Raw genomic sequence first — 18,169 nt, 5'->3', positions numbered from 1 at the left:
AAAAAAAAAAAAAAAAAAAAAAAAAAAAAAAAAAAAAAAAAAAAAAAGCTGTTCTACGGGCTGGAGAAATGGCTCAGCAGTTGAGAGCACTGAGTGCTCTTCCAGAGGTCCTGAGTTCAAGTCCCAGCAACAGCATGGTTGCTCACAACCATCTGTAATGGATCCAATGCCCTCCTCTGGTGTGTCTGAAGACAGTGTTCTCACATACATAAAATTAATTAATTTGTTTTTTAAAAAGCCATACTAACCATCTGCTCAGGACCTAAGTGTCTGTGCCTGTACTTGTCTTTCACCAAATACTTAGAGAGGCATATTCATTTCTAGGCCTTGGCCCTTGTGCACATGTGAAACATACCTCGGCTATAGAAACCGGGGAAGACCTCACAGTTCTAGAACTAGCTGCACGGGTTGTTGCTGCACATCACAGGTCTTTGATGTGAAGCAACTTTCTTGTCTTGTCAAGGGAGCCTGGCGAGTGGGCGCTGGAGCGGGCCAAGCTGAACGTGAACGAAAACTTCCTGCTCGTGGGGATACTGGAGGAGTTGGAAGATGTGCTGCTTTTACTGGAAAGATTTTTACCTCATTACTTCAAGGGTGTGCTCAGCATCTACAAGGACCCAGGTAACGCCATTGGAAGCCCTCTCCCCACAGGGTCCTGTTTAAGGCTTTCCAGTCTTGACAGGGACTTGGGAGACGAACATACAATGTAACACTTTGTGTCCCCCCAGGCTTTCAGAGACAAAGGAGAAGCATGAGCTTTTGTTTCCAAAACCCACACCCTAAAGTGAAGCACAGACTCACTATGGTTAGCATCCCCCTGGCTATGTCCCTCCCCTTCAAAACAGAAGTTCACAACATTCTCCACCAGCTCGTCCCAAGCGTGGTGCTGGGGTGAACAGAGGGCATGCGCACACCCGCAGCTCCTGGATACAAACAGCGGCAGGGCAAGAGCTGCTTGAGATGGGGCGGCTCTGGCCCAAGTGCCATTGACAAACACACTCTAGCATGTAAAACCCCAGCAGTAGATTAGATAGGGAAGCAAATTGAAAATGCAATTAAGATTTTGCTCTCACAAACCAAGTGCTCCCCAAGTAGAAATGAGAAATAGGGAGCAGCAAAGCAAGCGATCGAAGGATAGCCCGTGGTATCACTGTGAATATAATTACTTTCAGAAATCCATCATTTATTTTCCTCTCATTATTATTTATCTGGAGAGAGAGATGCTTTCTTACCACGCTCTCTCCTGCGCCCCTTAATCCACTCTGCACGACAAGTCTTGCATACTTATTTCCCCGATCGGTTTGTGGCTTTGTGCTGTTGTGCTGGAAAATGGGCGAGGGCATATGGCCTGGTAGAAATAGCAAACAGAGGAAACACTCCCCAAAACTGCTGACAATCAGATGGACTTTGAACCACATCTGTATCCCTAGGGCCTGGATAAACTTGTCTTTGCCTGGGGGAGCCCTTCCTGCTCCACTGGGGGCCCTGCCATTTGGGTAGATGGGCTGACGGGTGCTTCAAAGGTCTCCCAGCTTTCTCTCACTCGGAAATGAAAATCGAATTTATCTGCATGTAAGAATGTGCCAGAAAACCTGAGGGCGAGCCCTGCGGAGAGTCATCCTATCAAAAAATCGTTTTGAAGAGCTGGAAGTGTAATGAGTCTTCAGTAGCTGGGCTTTGAAACTAGAGCTCCCTCTGTCCTTCCAATAGCAGGCACATGCAGGAGTGCACGGCTATTGAACTGGAAGGGCGTCAGAAGGGTGCTGCGGCTGTAAGACATCGTGAGCCTGCCCCTCTTTGCGCAGCCCTAGAGAGGGCTTACCCTACATTAGGGTCTTTAAAGGAAGCCATCAGGCATTCTTGTGTGGACCCCTCCTCTGTCTGTCTGTCTTGTCTCTATCTCTTCTTCTCCTCCCTCTCCTTCTTCTTCCTCTCTCTCTCTCCCTCTTCCTCTCCTCTCTCTGTGAGTGTGTATGTGAAGGAAAGACAGGAGAGAGAGAGAGAGAAAGAGAGAGAGAGAGAGAGAGAGAGAGGGAGGGTGGGGTAAAGGGCTGCTGAATCTTGGTGACACATATTTATCCAGACATCTGTTAAGTGGCAAGATGTGAAGCCATTTACATCTGTTTTTAAACACATATAAGCCTCCAATGACAAGTGTATCCAAAGGGGCATGCACCTAGCTGTTGCCGGAATTAACTTTCTATTTTCTTCAGCTAAGTGGATGGCATCTCTGAAACGGTGGGCCTCAATCCCACGATCTGTAAGCACACTCACTAAACTAGAAGAGACCTGCAAAGATTGAGTCACCTTAGCTCTTCGACCTATAGCCACAGTCTTCCCACCAGTAAATTAAAGTCCTTTCCTCTTTGAGTTTAGCAGTGACAATATAGTAAAGGCCTTAGAAGGAGTCAGGGACATCTGGTATTCTTGTGTAGTAGGACAAAAAGCTTCCAGAAGCCCGGTGAAGCTGCTCCACAGGGTGACATGGTGTGGTACATCGATTCTATTTTCAGGATGCATTTTGGGTGCCCCAGCTCTTTTCCAACAGCAAAATGATTTTTAAAAGAAGAAGAAGAAGAAGAAGAAGAAGAAGAAGAAGAAGAAGAAGAAGAAGAAGAAGAAGAAGAAGAAGAAGAATTCCTGGCACAGAGAGGGTCCCCAAGACCCCTGATGTGTATTTTAAATTCAGTTACTGAGTAGAAATTGCGGCATTACATCTATACACCCCAGTTTATGACCCCAGATAAACTCTCTGCTGCTGTGAAGGGTGTGCATAAATGACAAAATGAAATTTGTATCAAGAGTTCAGCAACTTCTATGTACTGTGGTTACTTGGCCTTGTCTTCTACTATTCCCTTACGATGACACTGAAGGCCAAGTGAGCACATGGTTCCTCTGTCCTAAGAGTCTCCGTGTCCCCCAAGGTAGAATCATGTGGGTTGAGCAGAGATGTCTGACCAACCTCTTGTTATATTAGGCTTCTGCAAATACAAGGTGGAGTATTGCTCTGTCACTGTGATGCATTGGTGGGTTAAAGGTCAGACAGATGAAAGGGGGTGTAGCTCTCTTTTACCTATTGTTCACACCAGACCACCTTATTCCCGTGGATGGCACACTAGAATCCTGGTGCTTCCTCATATTTAAAAATTTTAGGGCTGATAGCTCAATTCAATGATAAATCTCTTGCCTGGCATGCCCACAGCCTGGAAATGATCTCCCACACTAGAAAACACAAGTTTAAATTTTTAATTTGGTTAGAGATGTGGTAGTCACACTATTCACATTGCCTCAGCTGCCTGCAAGCAAGAAGGGAAAGAGGCAGTGGTCAGCGCTCCTCCTCTTTATTCAATCTGGGACACCAACCCACAGGATGCTACTGTCCACCAATAGATGGTTTTCTCTCCTCCGCTGAACCTTCCTGGCACCTTCAGAGCACACCAAACCTATATTTTCATGAGGACTCAATCCAGTCAGGTTTACAATGAGAACTGACCATCACACACCCCTACTTCTAATTCCTAAATCCCCACCATCTTTACTTTTTACCCCTGCCCCTTTTGAAAGGAACGCAGAAGCCAACCTAGAGCAGTGTATAGTCCCTTCTGTAAGAAGTCCCTTACTATGAAAGTAAGAGAAAGACTGCGGTACTTCTGAGCTGGGAATTTTAATGTATCTGCGCCTCCTTTCCTTAACTCTCGAAACCCCGAGATGTTGGTTCAGTGGTAGAGCACTTGCCTACCATGCTTACAGTGCTGAATTTGATCTCCAGTACTACCAAAACAAGCAAACCAACAAACCTAGCATACTGTGAGCAGACAGATATTTCTTAGACCTGATTTTGTATGCTAAATTGCAGTGATGGTAAAAGCCAAAATAAATAAGCAAGGTAATTTAAAAACAAAGAACACCTGACTATATGTAATAGAAGTGGTCCTGGCGGGATGAGTAACTGAGTAAATCTTCAATAGTAACCAAGTTAGTCTTGTTCAATAGCGCCACCTAGCTGGTGGACTGAGTTGTATGGCCTAGTGGATCCCATAATTTTCCATCTTCAAAAGCTTGAGAACTCATGTGTCCTATCCTTTTACCTTGTGTTTAAAATGCTTTCCATTACTAAAACTACTTCAGTATTCATCTTCTTGTTTCCATTGTAATTATAAACCCCGGAGCATGATGGGAAACTCACTAGGCATTTAGTGAAGGCCTTGAGAACACAGTTGGCAACTATCAAAATAAATTCCAGACCACGGACTTAAGTAGTAACCTCACAAACTAAATTCATTTACAAGGGACTGTTTTAGAAAATATGTTCACACAATTTATAGCTAAGGATGACAAAGGACACATCAAATGTTGTGACAGCTAATCCGGTTGCTTGTTCATTGTCTATAAGTGACCACTAGACCCCACTCCAGCCCTCAAGGTCCTTTATCAGTATTACAGTGTTTGTGAGTTAATTTGCATTGCAGAATTCAAATGAGAACATTTGCTGGAAGTAACAGATGCATAAAAGAAAAATTTTAAATGGTGTGCCACACCATTTAAATTCTAGTTTTTACCAATCTAGCAATAAAAAACATCCAACAGAATTAGAACAAATACTGAATGATGAATGTTTGGTTTCTATATAACCAAAGTCATTCTTGAGGGCTGGAGAGATGGCTCAGTGGTTAAGAGCACTGACTGCTCTTCCAGAGGTTCTGAGTTCAAGTCCCATCAACTACATGGTGGTTCACAACCATCTGTAGTGGGATCCGATATCCGTTTCTGGTGTGTACTTATATATACATAAAATAAATGAACAAAAATTAGTTTTTAAAAAGTCATTCTTATAAAAGAGTGCTAAGTTGAGTTAGGAAGCTCTCCTGGCATATTCTCTGCCATGGTTGAGACTGTGTAACCTAACAGAGACATTCCCACTGAGAATCTAATGTCTCATGTGGTGTGCTTTTGAGCTCCTTGTTGAACCTCTCCAGCTCACACAGTCTTCTCATAGTCCTGGACAGTCCACAGTGCCACAAGTGTAGCGATGGAGACCGTCTCTCTCTATCTGGACTGCAGACTAGAGAGGGCTCACTGTCCAGCATCCCTTCTTCCTTGGGACTGCTGCTCCTGGGCTGATCAAGACAAAGATCTCCCTGCTGGTCATTTCTATTCTTCATTCCCCATGCCTTCTGTGTTCATCATAATGATTAACTAAAGGCTTCTAGGACACATCCTCATTTAGTAACAGTATGCCCGTGCCAAGGTATCCCACTTGAAGCCTCAGCTTTCCCCATCTGTATAGTGTGCATACATATTATCTACCTTAAAGGGTTGTTATAAGACTTAACGGGCAGGATCCATAGTCCTTAACATATACCGAGCACTTGATGATGAGCTATCATGAGGCATAGCTGTGGAAAACCATGACTTTAGATTTTGCTGTAACCTCTACAGCCAGAAAAGGAGGGAAGCAGACAATGAGTAGTGTGTGTGTGTGTGTGTGTGTGTGTGAAGTGGGAAGAGCGAATGGGCAGGACTGAGTGAAGAAAAGAAGGGAGGAGTCATCCTAGCCCATCAGTGACAGCTGATCTGTGACTACAGGCCCTTCCACCTTGAAGATATTCCACTTCTGTATTTCTGCCCGAGGAGAAGGGGAAGCATTCTCTTCCAGTGAATTTCATGTTTCTTGAGGGAGGAGCTGTTAACTGGAAACACTGCCACATTGACACGCCTCATCAGCGGATAAAGAGTGCATATCATCCAAGTTAGTAGGGACTTGCTTAAACTGTCTGAATTCTTACCAGAAATGTCCTTGAGTTAGGACTTTGAAATGAAGTCCACCATTGAGATTTGTCTTGGGGCCAGTTCCCCTTAACTGGTGCTGAATTTCAGGTCTTCGCTGTGCGTGCTATTTAATAGATCACACATGCCCAAATATTTATTGTTATTAGGATGATGACGATGACGATTTTAATTAAAGGGAAATTCATGGTTTCTGTCTTGCAGGTTTGTTTTCCATAGCCAAACATCCATCAGAAGGTTATTAATGCACTGTTAACCTTTCTCCAGCAGGGGACAGCATTGCCCTATTTTCTCTAGGAGCTAGCCCAGGTTTCCAGTCAAAACTCAGCCAGCATCTGCAGAGCAGAGAAGGCATCCTTACTGTCTGAACATAGAGAGAGATGCGAGCTAGGGGCCTAGTTCAAACAACCTGAAATCTCACTAATTTCAGACGTCTAACTTGCATTTTGTGGAGACCACTGGTATTGGAGGTGTAGGAGTTCACAGTCAAATATATTTATCTCCAGTTAGACTCTGTGTGGTTTATGCACACATGTGTATATAGTGTTAGTTCAGAACACACCTATCTACAGTTCTAAAATCCCCACATTAGACAGGTGCTGCCTTTCATCTTTCATTTCCATTTTTATTTTATACTTTCTATTGCTGCTGACCTAAAACAAAAGCTTAGAGGAATCCTGGAACCTTAAAAAAAAATTAATAATGCTCAGTAATGAACCTATCTTCAGAAGCCAGCGAAGTTCTTTAGACAATTATCCTTGTGGATAATATGATCCCTCTCTTCTTGGGCTTCATCTCCTATCCATATTCTCCAGATACTTTTTATTAGCTAAGTCCTAAGCTCAGATTCTAGGAATATTAACAGTGGATCACATGTGTGTATGTGTGTGTTGTGTCTATTTGTGTGTATCTGTGTGTGACTATGTATGTATGTGTGTGTCTGTATGTGTGTATGTGTCTATATATGAGTGTGTCTATATATGAATGTTTGTGTCTGTGTGTATGTGTATCTGTGTGTATCTATTAAGTGTCTGTATGTATCTGTGTATGACTGTGTATGTACATCTGTGTGTGCATATGTCTGTGTGTCTCTGTGTGTGAATGTCTATGTGTGTGTCTCTGTGTATGTCTATATATTAGTGTGTGTGTGTGTCTGTGTGTGTGTATCTATGAGTGTGTATGTCTGTGGATATGTGTATCTTTGTGTGTGTATACCTCTGTGTCTGTGTGTGTGTATCTATGAGTGTGTATGTCTGTGGATATGTGTATCTTTGTGTGTGTATACCTCTGTGTCTGTGTGTGTATATCTATATGAGTGTGTATGTCTGTGGATATGTGTATCTCTGTGTGTATATCTCTGTGTGTCTATGTGTACCTATCCAAGCTCAAACAAGCAGACTCATGATCTATCCTTTCTTGAGGATGGTCCTGGATCACAAAGCCAGCCACAGCGTCTAAAGAAAGATCATGTGCATAGCATTTCAAAAGCTCACCCGCCGCTTCCATATGGACAACCTTGCTGGATTCTCTGAGTTGGGGAAGCAGATCTTTCCCTTTTCTAAGCAAGGAACCTGGGCTTGGAAGAACCTGTACAATCCACCCACAGTTAACCCATCCCATGTACAATGCTACTACCCCGAGTAACAGGCGACATTCGAGCCTGAGTTCCTAGAACCACCACAAAACACCACAAAGCTGAGCCCTTCTAAAATCCTCTTCCCCGTCATGAGCTTATGGTTGTCATGTGTTCACAGGGTGTTTCTGCTGAAGACAAAAGCTTGAAGACAAGATCTGAGGATGATTGCTGTCAAAGTGAGGTTTATAAAACCAGAAGGCCTGAGGGCGTAGTTCAGTGGTGGAGTACTTGCCTGGCAGCGTAAAGCCATGGGTTCGAGTCCCAGCGCTGAAAGAAAAGAAAACAAGAAAGAAATGTCCACAGGTCACCTCTGGTTAAGCCATTTTGAAAATGTGGGACCTTTCTGATGGTGGAGGGAGGGAGAGAGCAGTTCTAGATCCTTAGTACAACCGATGATGTGTCAGTGGCTACAGGGTCACTGCTGCTCTCAGCAGCCTGGAGTGATTTAGAGAATATATTCCTGCAAGGGCTGCAGGGTCCCTTAACTGCAGCCTGGTAGCCCAGTGCAGCTCACAGGACCATTATCTTATGTGCCTGCAACCTCTAGACACATGTTAGGAAAGTTTAGCTGACAGCCTAACACACACACACACACACAGAGAGAGAGAGAGGCAGGGCCTGATGATTCCTCTCTCTGTGTATTTTATCTGCTTCCTCTATTGTTGCTTGTTTTATTGAAAATAGCACTGACCTTGACTGGTATTGTTTTCAAAACTGGTAGAGTTTTCATTTGCTTGCCTTAAGGCCCTTCTCCCTGAAGAATAAAGAGTCTTCTATGATATATCTCTACAGTGATGGCAACTCAAAGGACTCAGCTGAGAACACTGATTTTTTTTCTAGTAATATTGAACATGTTAAACATGTGAAGATACAAATTTAGATGTCTGAATTTTGCCAGCCCTAGGACAGGGTGGTATAAAAAAAAAATAAACCAAGCACATAGAATAGCATCCCTCAGTCTAGAGCCAGTAGGGGTACTCAGGCCAGGCCTTAAAGAATGTGTAGGAGTTTGCCACGCATGTGTGGAAGGCCGCATGGTATGCAAAACAGAGCCAGTTACTGCAGCCTGCAGCGGCTCCTGCCTGTGGATCCTGACTCCCTGAGCAGAGCCCAGAGTCCTCTCAGGTTTAGTGACACTTCTCTTTGCCTCAGTCTGTACAAGGCCACAGCCTCTACCCCTCCTGTGATGTAACAGACCTGTGTCCTCCACCCCAGTCTCAGGACCAGTGGCCAAGGTCCAGGACTGGAAGCCGTGTGCTGCCCTGCCCACTTCCTGTTCTGACCGGAAAGGCTCATGATTCCTTTCGGTGCATGGGGTTAATTCCCAGTCCTGAGCTTTCCCACTCAAAGTTCTTCCTGGATGTACTTCCAGCTTCCCTGCATGCACCCGTCAGTTTCCCCTGGACCTGTGTGCCTGCCAGTGACTTCTGGGACTTCCCTCTCCTCCTCTACATGCCAGCCAATGACCTCCAAAATCCCCATGCCCAGTGGTGAGGATTCCCCGCCAGCCCCCATGCCTCCCTGGCCTGCCCTTGAACGGCCTCTCTCCCCAGGCATGGTCCACTAGAAACCCTGGGATCCTCTTCTTGGACCACTTTCTTCTAACCCATCCTCCATCCCCCGGGCCTTGATCTCTTCTGGGCCCCAATTTTCCCTTATGGAGAACCCTAAATGCATACCCGCCATGCCTTCCTAATTTGCATGGTGTTCCCAGACCAGGTTTGGGGACCTTTCCCCATTTATGAGTCGTTTCCCCTAAGAAAAGCCGTCTAGTGGTGTGTGGTGTGTCTGGGGAGCTGAGGAGATAGCAGCCATCTGCGCTCTGAGGTTATTTTCCTCTGCTTTAGAACGTAATCGCTTCCCCCGCAAGCAGTTTTCAATCAGACTGACAGTAACTGTGCTTTGCACTGCGCGAGATGAGGAGTAAGGGATGGCTTTACAATTGTGGACTTCCCTGCTCATTTCCAAAGCTGCCCCACTTCTAAAGCACGAGCCAAGGTTAGACCTGCCCCTGCAGGTGGACGGCTGATATTAAGGCCTTCATGGCCTACATCACAGTACCTCTGTCCTCCCAGGCCCCGGTGCAGTGACGCAGACAAGGCTCTTGACAGAGAACTTGAGGACTGTCTGTGCTCTGGGCTGTGGCTTTACCCCCTTCACACGCTCTGCTTAGAGATCATCTCCAAGCTCGGGGGAAATGGAGGCGAGGCAGCACATAGCCCAGGCGAGGGGTGGATGGCTCAGCTCCCTAGTCCGTTTTTGGTCTGACTCAGCACTGTACAGCAAGTGTTCTATTTTTTTCTAGCCAAATCCTTTTCAAGTAGACATATCATTTCTTGGTCTGTGTTTTTGTAGGCCCTCAGAAGTTTCTGTCGGGCTACGATGCCCTAGTTTGTCTAGTGTTACAAAGTTGTCTAGTGCTGAACTATAAAAAGGGTACAGTAAAAAAAAAAAAGAGAGAGTCAGACACTGGCATTACCGCCTGCCGTGCCGTGCCATGCCGTGCCATGCCGTGCCACGTGGACCCTGTCTACCACATTCATCTCTTCTCCACAAACCCATGGAGAAATCTGACGTGACCCTGATGGTGAGAAGACAGTGGGAACTTAGGAGGCTCACCTAATATTATCAAAAAGATGTGCACTAGGAATCGGCCTTTACTGTTCCAACCTCCCTTCTCGGCTCTGCAAGCCTGCCAGCCACCTTGAGTGTGGTTACCTGGGTCTTCTGACCACTGTGCCATTTATTGCTAGTGTGCACAGGCTATCCCATCTTGAGTAATTTACATGAGTCATTATTTAGTTCTTTTATTCCATCACCTTTTCCTCTACTTCTCCCCTGACTCCCTGCTCTCCTAATACGATAGGCATTTTGGCCTCGCAGTCCCATCTTCGTCACTGCCGAGGTTCCCTGACGATCCATGCAGTAGATCATGGTTATTCACTGACTGACCCACTCGGTTGACACGGTTACTCACTAGTATATCCCAGTTATGTTTGACTTCTAGCAGCAGATATTGCTTTCTCTGGAATTAATTAATGCCTTTCTTTAAAAGAAAATACATAGATTTGTTTTGACTTATCAAATCTTGATGTTGCACTAATATTATTTTAATATCACCAGTATTATCAGATGTTCGTTCTCCCTCCCCCTGCACCCCCACCTCCGGCTCAGAGTTCCTCACCTCTTGCTAAAACTTGAGCTCATTTCTTGGAAACTCCCACACAGCTCTGCTCTGTTACTTTCATTGCAATTGTGTGTGTGTGTGTGTGTGTGTGTGTGTGTGTGTGTGTGTGAGAGAGAGAGAGAGAGAGAGAGAGAGAGAGAGAGAGAGAGAGAGAGAGAGATCTTTTCTCCCATTCCCTGTCCCTGACTTGGTATTTCATTCTACTGTAAGGTGTCCCTGCACTACCTCCTAATACAAGGTGCGTGGTGGAGGTGAGGGTGTCCTACTCCATGTTTCGCTACTGCAACAGAATACCACAGACTGGATAACTTAAGAAACCTACAGGTTTACAGAGCTTGTGGTTCTAGAGGGTTGGAAGCCCTAGGTAGTGAGGCTATGTCTGTTGAGGGACACCTTGCTGCGAGGCAGAAAGGATCAGGTGGTGATGGCACCGAAGGAGAAGTGATTTGAATAAGAATGGCTAGCACTGTTTAGGAAGGATTAAGACCTGTGGCCCTGAAGGAAGTTTCAAAAACCCTTGTTAGGCCCAGTTCTCTCTCTCTTTCTCTCTCTCTCTCTCTCTCTCATGCTTCTTCTCTGTGTGTCTGTCTGACTGTCTCTCTCTCTCACTCTCTCTCTGTTTCTCTCTGCTCTCTCTCTTCCTGTTTCTCTTGCTCTCTCTCACTCTCACACTTTCTCTCTGTGTCTGTCTCTGTGTCTGTGTTTCTCTCTCTCTCTCTCTCTCTCTCTCTCTCTCTCTCTCTCTCTCTCTCTCTCTCTCTCTCTCTCTCTCTCCTGTCTGCAGATCAGTATCTCTCAGCTATCTCTCCAGTACTGTGCATGCTCCCATGCTCCCCACCATGATAAGAATGGACTACACATCTAAAACTATAAACAATCCCCCCAGTTAAATGCTTTCTATTGTAAGAGTTGCCTTGGTCCTAGTGTGTCTTCACAGCAATAGGACAGTGACTAAGACAGGGAGGAGGGGGCTTATGCCCTCTGATTTATAGGGAGTCATTTGCCAATCTTGCTTTTACCCACTCCCCAAATGATGGCATTAATCTCTATTCCTGATCCAATAATTTCTCAAAGCCAGCCTCTTGGTGGCAGATACATTTCAGCATGTACCTTGCAAGGGCCATATGAACCTTGGCAGCAAGTGGTTCATGAGTGTTTGAGAAATCTAGTGTCTGGCTGCCTATCTCCATTACTGACCTGGCCTATGTGAATTTCTTCGTAATTACATTTCACACACCACCACCTTTTTCATCTTTCCCTCTCCAGCCCAGTTTATCATTTCTTTTTTTTTTTTTTTTTTTAAGGACCTCTGCTCACTCCAGTCAACCCTGCTTGCTCAGTCCTTGTTTGCTCTGGCCCAGAGATTTATTGTTATAAATAGGTGCACTGTAGCTGTCTTCAGACACACCAGAAGAGGGTGTCAGATCTCATTACGGGTAGTTGTGAACCACCATGTGCTTGCTGGGATTTGAACTCAGGACCTTCAGAAAAGCAGTCAGTGCTCTTACCCACTGAGCCATCTCTCCAGCCCCAGTTTATCATTTCCTCTTTCGTTTCTTTAATGATTTTTTAAAACTTTTTTGTTTATTTATTTTATGGGCTTTGGTGTTTTCCCTGTATGTATATCTGTGTGAGGATGTAGGATCCTGGAACTGGAGTTGCAGACAGTGGTAAGCCACCATGTGGGTGCTGGAAATTGAACCCAGGTCCTCTGGAAGAGCAACCAGTGTTCCTAATCCCTTTGCCAGCCCCTCTTTAGTGATTTTAATTATGAGCATTTTCCCATCAGATATCCAGACCCCTAGACACTTCTTTTCTTTTCTTCTTTTTCTAAAAAACATTTATTTATTTATTTAATGTATGTGAGTACACTATCGTTCTCTTCAGACACACCAGAAGAGGGCATCGGATCTCATTACAGATGGTTGTGAGCCACCATATGGTTGCTGGGAATTGAACTCAGGATCTCTGGCAGAGCAGTGAGTATTCTTAACCCTGTAGCCACCTCTCCAGTCAGTAGACATTTTTTTTCTTTGTTCATTTTTTTCCCTCTCTTTGTTTCTTAGCTCTTTGACGCTTTCCTTCCTTTAAAAAAAATTACTTTTTATATCCTAACTTTTCCATGGATGTCTTAAAGCTGTTTAAACAAGGAAGGTCATCTTCAGACTCTTTCCTTCATTCCCCGTGACACCTCCTTCTCTGCTGCCCATGGGCTTTCTTTTGGCAGTGTGGTTGGTCTGGGCGTCTGTTATCAGTCTGGAAGCTTTCCTCTGGTACCAGAGATCATCCTTAAGGCTTCTGTCTGTGGCAGAGAAGACAGACTTGAGGTACCATCTAGTGGGAATCTTACTGGGTCCTGACAAGTTGATGGAAGGTGATTGAGCGACCATGGTGTCGTGTTCACTGGGAACCTTTCTGTAACTGTCACAGATCTCGTTTGCTCTTGAGCTTGTTGAGTTTCCCCACTAGGGAACCCTGCACACATCTGTTTTGGGGATGAGAGGGGAAGCATGCTGGAGTAGGAAGTGGAGCACACATCTGGTGGTTGCTATGGGAACAGAACAGCAGGTTACCCTGACTCCATTGGTCACTGGATAGCTTGTATTTTAGCCTACATCTCTCCTGGTTTCCTCTTTGGATTTACCAAGCCCTTAGAGCCTCAGCTACAGCTCCCCAGGGCGAATGTGCTGAAGAATGTCCCCCTAGAGAAATGGGAAGCACTGTAAGACACATAGCCACATGCAGCCCGGGAGAAAATTTATTTCATAGCTAGACCGCCAGGCTCGTGCTCAGATCTCCTACTGAGACACCTAACCCTGTCCCTCCTTGGCCTCTCAGGGATGGCAGTAGGTGAGCTGGTGCTCTTTTCAACGCTCCAGAAGCCTCCCTGCTCCACCAATGGGACACATGCCTCCAGCTGCTCTTCATCTAACAGAAACTGATGAAAATCTATCTGACACAAACATCCTCCTCCAACTCTCTGTCCTTGTGACTTTGCAGTCTGTTATGAAGTTAGAATTGTGTTCCTGCCATGTTAGTGACTCTTTCAAGGATGAGGAAGTAGAGGCATGTAGTCAAGTCTTTGGATGTAACTTCAAAGAGCCCTACTCTCTGGATGGGAAGGTTCTAGAGCCAGGTTTGTGTTCATAGATCCTGACTTGATCTCTTACTCACATTTCTCTCATGAAATGTCAGCCAGGCAAGGCTGTGAACAAACTGTCAAAGTATCGCTTCAGCATCCATGCCCTGAAGTGGTGACAAAATTTCAGGAACAAAACGAAGCCAACTCAAGATCCCATTCATTGGGACATCATCAGTGGGACCCTGTGCTCTTTGATGAGGCTCCCATATGGTTTGGATCTGAAATGGCCCACATGGTATTCTGTTTTGAACACTGGTCCCCACTTAGTAGCTGCTGTTTGGGGAAGCTATGGGCCCTTTATGTGGTGCCACCAGCTGGTGAAAGTAAAAGCTTATAGCTAGTCCCCACTTGTTGGTGGTCCACTGTGATGTAAAGAGTCTCTGCTGCATGTTCCTGCCATGGTGAACACATCTATACCTTCTATGTTAACTGAAAGCCTTTGTCATGGGGATCCCAAATAAGCCTTCCCTTTCTTAATATGTTTCTGTCATATATTTTCATCACAGTGATGTGAACATATTTAAACATGGACTCCAGCTACTGTTATGAATCCCTAGAAGACATATATTGGTGCCATGTTCAAGGTCTCTTTTAGAATAAGGCTCATAGGTTAAAAACTGATGAAGAAAGATAACTCTTAAGAATATAGGGGGACAGGCAGCCGTAGCACATGCCTTTAATCCCAGCACTCTGGAAACAGAGCCAGGCTGATCTCTGAGTTCAAGGCCAGCCTAGTCTAGAGAGAGAATTCCAGGACAGCCAGGGCTATATGGAGAAAACCTGTCTCAAACAAACAATGTGTGTGTGTGTGTGTGTGTGTGTGCGTGTGCGTGCGTGCGTGCGTGCGTGTGCGTGTGTGTGTGTGTGTGTGTGTGTGTGTGTATGCTGAGATCAGATCATGGCTATTCAAAAATACTATATCAGTTGAGTTGTGTCCTATACCGGCAGATGTTCCTTTGGGAGAAATGTCTTTGAAATGTCCATAGGCCATGGTGAAGGCTTCCAAGCGAGAGAGCTGAGGCCCTGGCTGGGTGAACCCCGTCAGTCAGTTAATGTACAGGAGAAGGCAAAATCATCGAAGGGTCTAGACTACAGCTGTTTTCGTAGCAGTAGCAACAGCTTCTATAACCAATGTGTCACGACAAATGTAAACAAAAGCCAGCACTGAAATTCCAGCCACAGTGTCCGAGCCAGTTCAAAATCATATAACCATTGGAGTTTTTCCTTCTCTCCAAATATATTCCATATGAGCCAGGGTGTCAGGGCTGCTGGAATCTCCTGCATTTACCCAAAAAGGAGTTTGAAAGGAAAATAAAGTCAAAGAAAGACACACAAAGGCCAGGTGGGGGAGGAGGGAAAGTTTCCCTGGCCAGGCCTGTCCCCCTGGTGTGGCTGGGAAAATTGTCACTTGACCTAGGAGTCACAGGAGGAATGGTGCTCTTGTCTGGGGTCATATCCCAGTGGGATCTTTGTGTCTGCAGTGACCCAAGCCATAGTCAAGCACTGTGACCCAAATTGTAAGAACATGGAATGGTGCCAGTTCGCAAGCAGTCTGCTGCCAGCCCTAGATGAGCTGAGAGCAGAGACTGAGAATTAGTCTTTGGGAACCTACATGGTGATCTGACAAGACCACGGTCATTTTTTTTTCTGACAACTTGTTTTCATGGTAGTTCACAAAAGTATTCATCTGAGGTGATTTTTGTGGGGCATGGGATGGGAGTGAGGGATTCAGAGCTTATTGGATAAACATTGACTTAGCTTCTCCCTTTGGCCCAGGATTCCCCGTCCTGTGAGGTCAAGTGCTGTCCACTTGCCCATCCATCTACCCGGCAGTGAGCCCTACTAAAGAGGAACAGGCTACCGAGACACAAGACCTGGCCCACCCCAGTGCAATCTGATAGAAAACAAGCTGGAGGAGTCTGGGGTTGGCTCTCAGTCAGAAGCAGCTCTGATGGGCTGAGGCTGCCCATCTTCTTAGAGCCAGAATAGAGTCCTGGCACTCCAAGTGGTGATGAAATCTTGTGTTTGTTCAGGGTGATTTCTTGGCTCACCCACACTTCTAGATTTCCACATTATAGCATAGGATATTGTTTGCCTAAGTATAGTAGGGCATGTGAGTTGGTTTCTGGCATCGATCATGGAAGATTAGCTTACTTTTACCAACTCAGAATCAGCCCCAATGGCTATCACCAAAGACCACACGACTCCCAGAGTGTCTATAAGTAGATACTGAGCCGCATGTGTTATTAGCCTTGACCTTAGACCATATGATTATTAACTTTGCTTCGGTTGAAGGTAGGCCCCATCATATTGTTAAAATAGAGTTTCACAGCCCTTTAGTGCCTGGAGTTCGTCACTTTTAAAAATGTTTTTCCAAAAGAAAATGTTAAATCTCAAATACATTTTTGGCTGAATGGTTGATTTTAATGGTCTAGAGTTTTAAAAAGGAAAAAAAAAAGCAACCCTGTAACTTAATCCCTCATAAAACGTAAGTCAGAATCATGATGTTTCTGCTAAACAGATCCTTCTGCCCAGTCTAAAATTTCTACCAGCTTTTAACCTTCAAGGAATAGCAGATGGTTGTAAAATGCCATTCATATTGTTTCATCTCAAAACTGAAAATTGTCTCGTCAGTATCTGACCTCTGTTGTGTTTGTGGCTGTGAGGATGGGATGGGGTTTACAGTTCCCATTCATTCTCAGGCAGTCCTTAGCACTGATACCGAGGTACATTGCCCACGTGACGTGAGCATGGTATGATGGTACCACCTCCTACCTTTCAACAGTTGGCTTTTCAAAGGTGCTGAGGGTCGGTGGGAAAGTTACTCAGACATCCACACCCACAGGCTGAACTTCATATCTAATGTGACCAGTGCCATCCATGTCTTGTTCAACCTAGGGTTTCATTGGTTTCCTGGCAACTTCTGCATGCCTGTGGCTTCTGCTTAATCCCAGCAGAGACAGGAATGTCAGGCCTCGAGAAGGCAGAAACACATCTGGAGAGTTCCTTTTAAAAAAAGGTCCAAGTCACTTTCAAATTCACTTAATGATATGCTCAGTAGTCGAATGCTTTGGGCACAGAGAGCCAGAACCTCTTCCAATAACACAAACTTCAGTTGTCATATTAATCTGAAGCACAAAACGCTTGCAGAAAAATCAAATGAGCAAAACAAAACCTACCCAGAATTCACCCCAAAGAAAGAAGCCAATATGCCAACATCAAAGGCTCAATGCTTTGGTTCTAGAAATTGAAAAGTATCCGCCCCTGTCCTGAGTTCACACTGCCTCAATAAACAGTGTCTCAGCTGTGTGTCAAAGTTGGTGAGGACTTTTTGTTATCATTATGAATGTGACTCTCCTGACACTGTTTTTACCACCTTGTGCTGGCTTCCTATTCAGAGAGATTAAGAAGAGCTGAAACTAAGACCCAGGACTGTGGCAGTGGGAAGCACAGGCTACATGAGCTAGCATGAGCTACCTAGGACCTATTTTGAACTTTGTTATTTCTTCTGAAATTGGTTTGTTTCGGAAGGTCCTTCTATATTATTTTCCACTTTTTGTTGTTTTTTTTTGTTTGTTTGTTTTGGTAAATTTTACTTCTTGGTAAAGATGTAGAGATGTTGAGAACCAAGGAGAAGGGGATCACTGGTTTACAAACACACTTTAGTGTAGCAGGTTGTTTCTGAACAGATGGGGCTTTTACATCTGTGATATCCTGTGAGAAAACACTGCGAATTAAGGTGGAAGTCTGCCGTTGTCTGGATATCGAGCCTTCTAGAGCTCAGTGCTATCTGGAGGACACCCTTCATTGGCAGGGCTTCCCCTTCTCTGACCTTGACTAGGGAATTCAAAAAGCCCCCACATGCACCTACGTGCAGAAAGCCACAAAACCTTAGTTAAATTACAGGTTCAACTTCTTTTCTCCCAGTGAGAACCCATTCAGCTAGCACCTGAGATTCCTGCAATGCTTTCTCAGGCTAATGCTTGTAGCCTAAGCCCTCATCCAGTGACCTTTGCCCATCCTGGATGATTCTACCCCCACCACTCCCAACCTCCCCAAATTATATAAGCCTTGAAAACCCCAAGTAAAGTTGATCTGCCTCCCTTCAGCTGGTCCCAGTGTTTCTTCTTCAGCGTACCTATGCACAGGTCTTTTGAACACACCCTCATCTGTTGACTCTGTTCCCTTTGCTCTCAGCCCACAATCCCTGAGGGCAGGGAGAGCCACAATATCCCATGTTCAAGACACCAGAACCACAAAAAGAACACTCACCCAGCAGTGCACGTGGATATGAGGAGGAACCTGGGGACACTGGCTTGTGTGCCCTGAGAGGGGACCAGTACTACTAGGAAGTCCCACAGTGTCCTACTTCCCAAAGCTAGTAATCCCTGGGAGAATGGAGCAGTCTTGGGAGTGG

General features: G+C 45.2%; 1 protein-coding gene and 2 long non-coding RNA genes across 3 annotated transcripts in view; 2 read left to right on the top strand and 1 right to left on the bottom strand.

Annotated features, from left to right (window-relative positions):
* Positions 1 to 18,169, top strand: part of Ust (uronyl 2-sulfotransferase) — a 298,281-nt gene that overhangs the window by 256,223 nt on the left and 23,889 nt on the right. Inside the window, exon 7 of the mRNA XM_031380355.1 lies at positions 464 to 621. Within this exon, the coding sequence (XP_031236215.1) occupies positions 464 to 621 (158 nt within the window). The remainder of the gene's footprint in view (positions 1 to 463; positions 622 to 18,169) is intronic.
* The window catches only part of LOC116097749, a 32,571-nt gene continuing 22,002 nt past the window's right edge, over positions 7,601 to 18,169 (bottom strand). The window contains exon 3 of the long non-coding RNA XR_004121545.1: positions 7,601 to 7,690. This is a non-coding gene — a long non-coding RNA (uncharacterized LOC116097749). The remainder of the gene's footprint in view (positions 7,691 to 18,169) is intronic.
* LOC116097750 lies at positions 7,638 to 17,856 on the top strand. The gene is made up of 2 exons (XR_004121546.1): positions 7,638 to 8,913; positions 15,529 to 17,856. It is a non-coding gene; the product is annotated as an uncharacterized LOC116097750 (long non-coding RNA).

This window comes from Mastomys coucha, unplaced genomic scaffold, assembly GCF_008632895.1.
Source record: "Mastomys coucha isolate ucsf_1 unplaced genomic scaffold, UCSF_Mcou_1 pScaffold2, whole genome shotgun sequence".
In the NCBI taxonomy this organism is placed as follows: Eukaryota; Metazoa; Chordata; class Mammalia; order Rodentia; family Muridae; genus Mastomys; species Mastomys coucha.
This window is presented reverse-complemented; position numbering and strand designations above follow the sequence as displayed.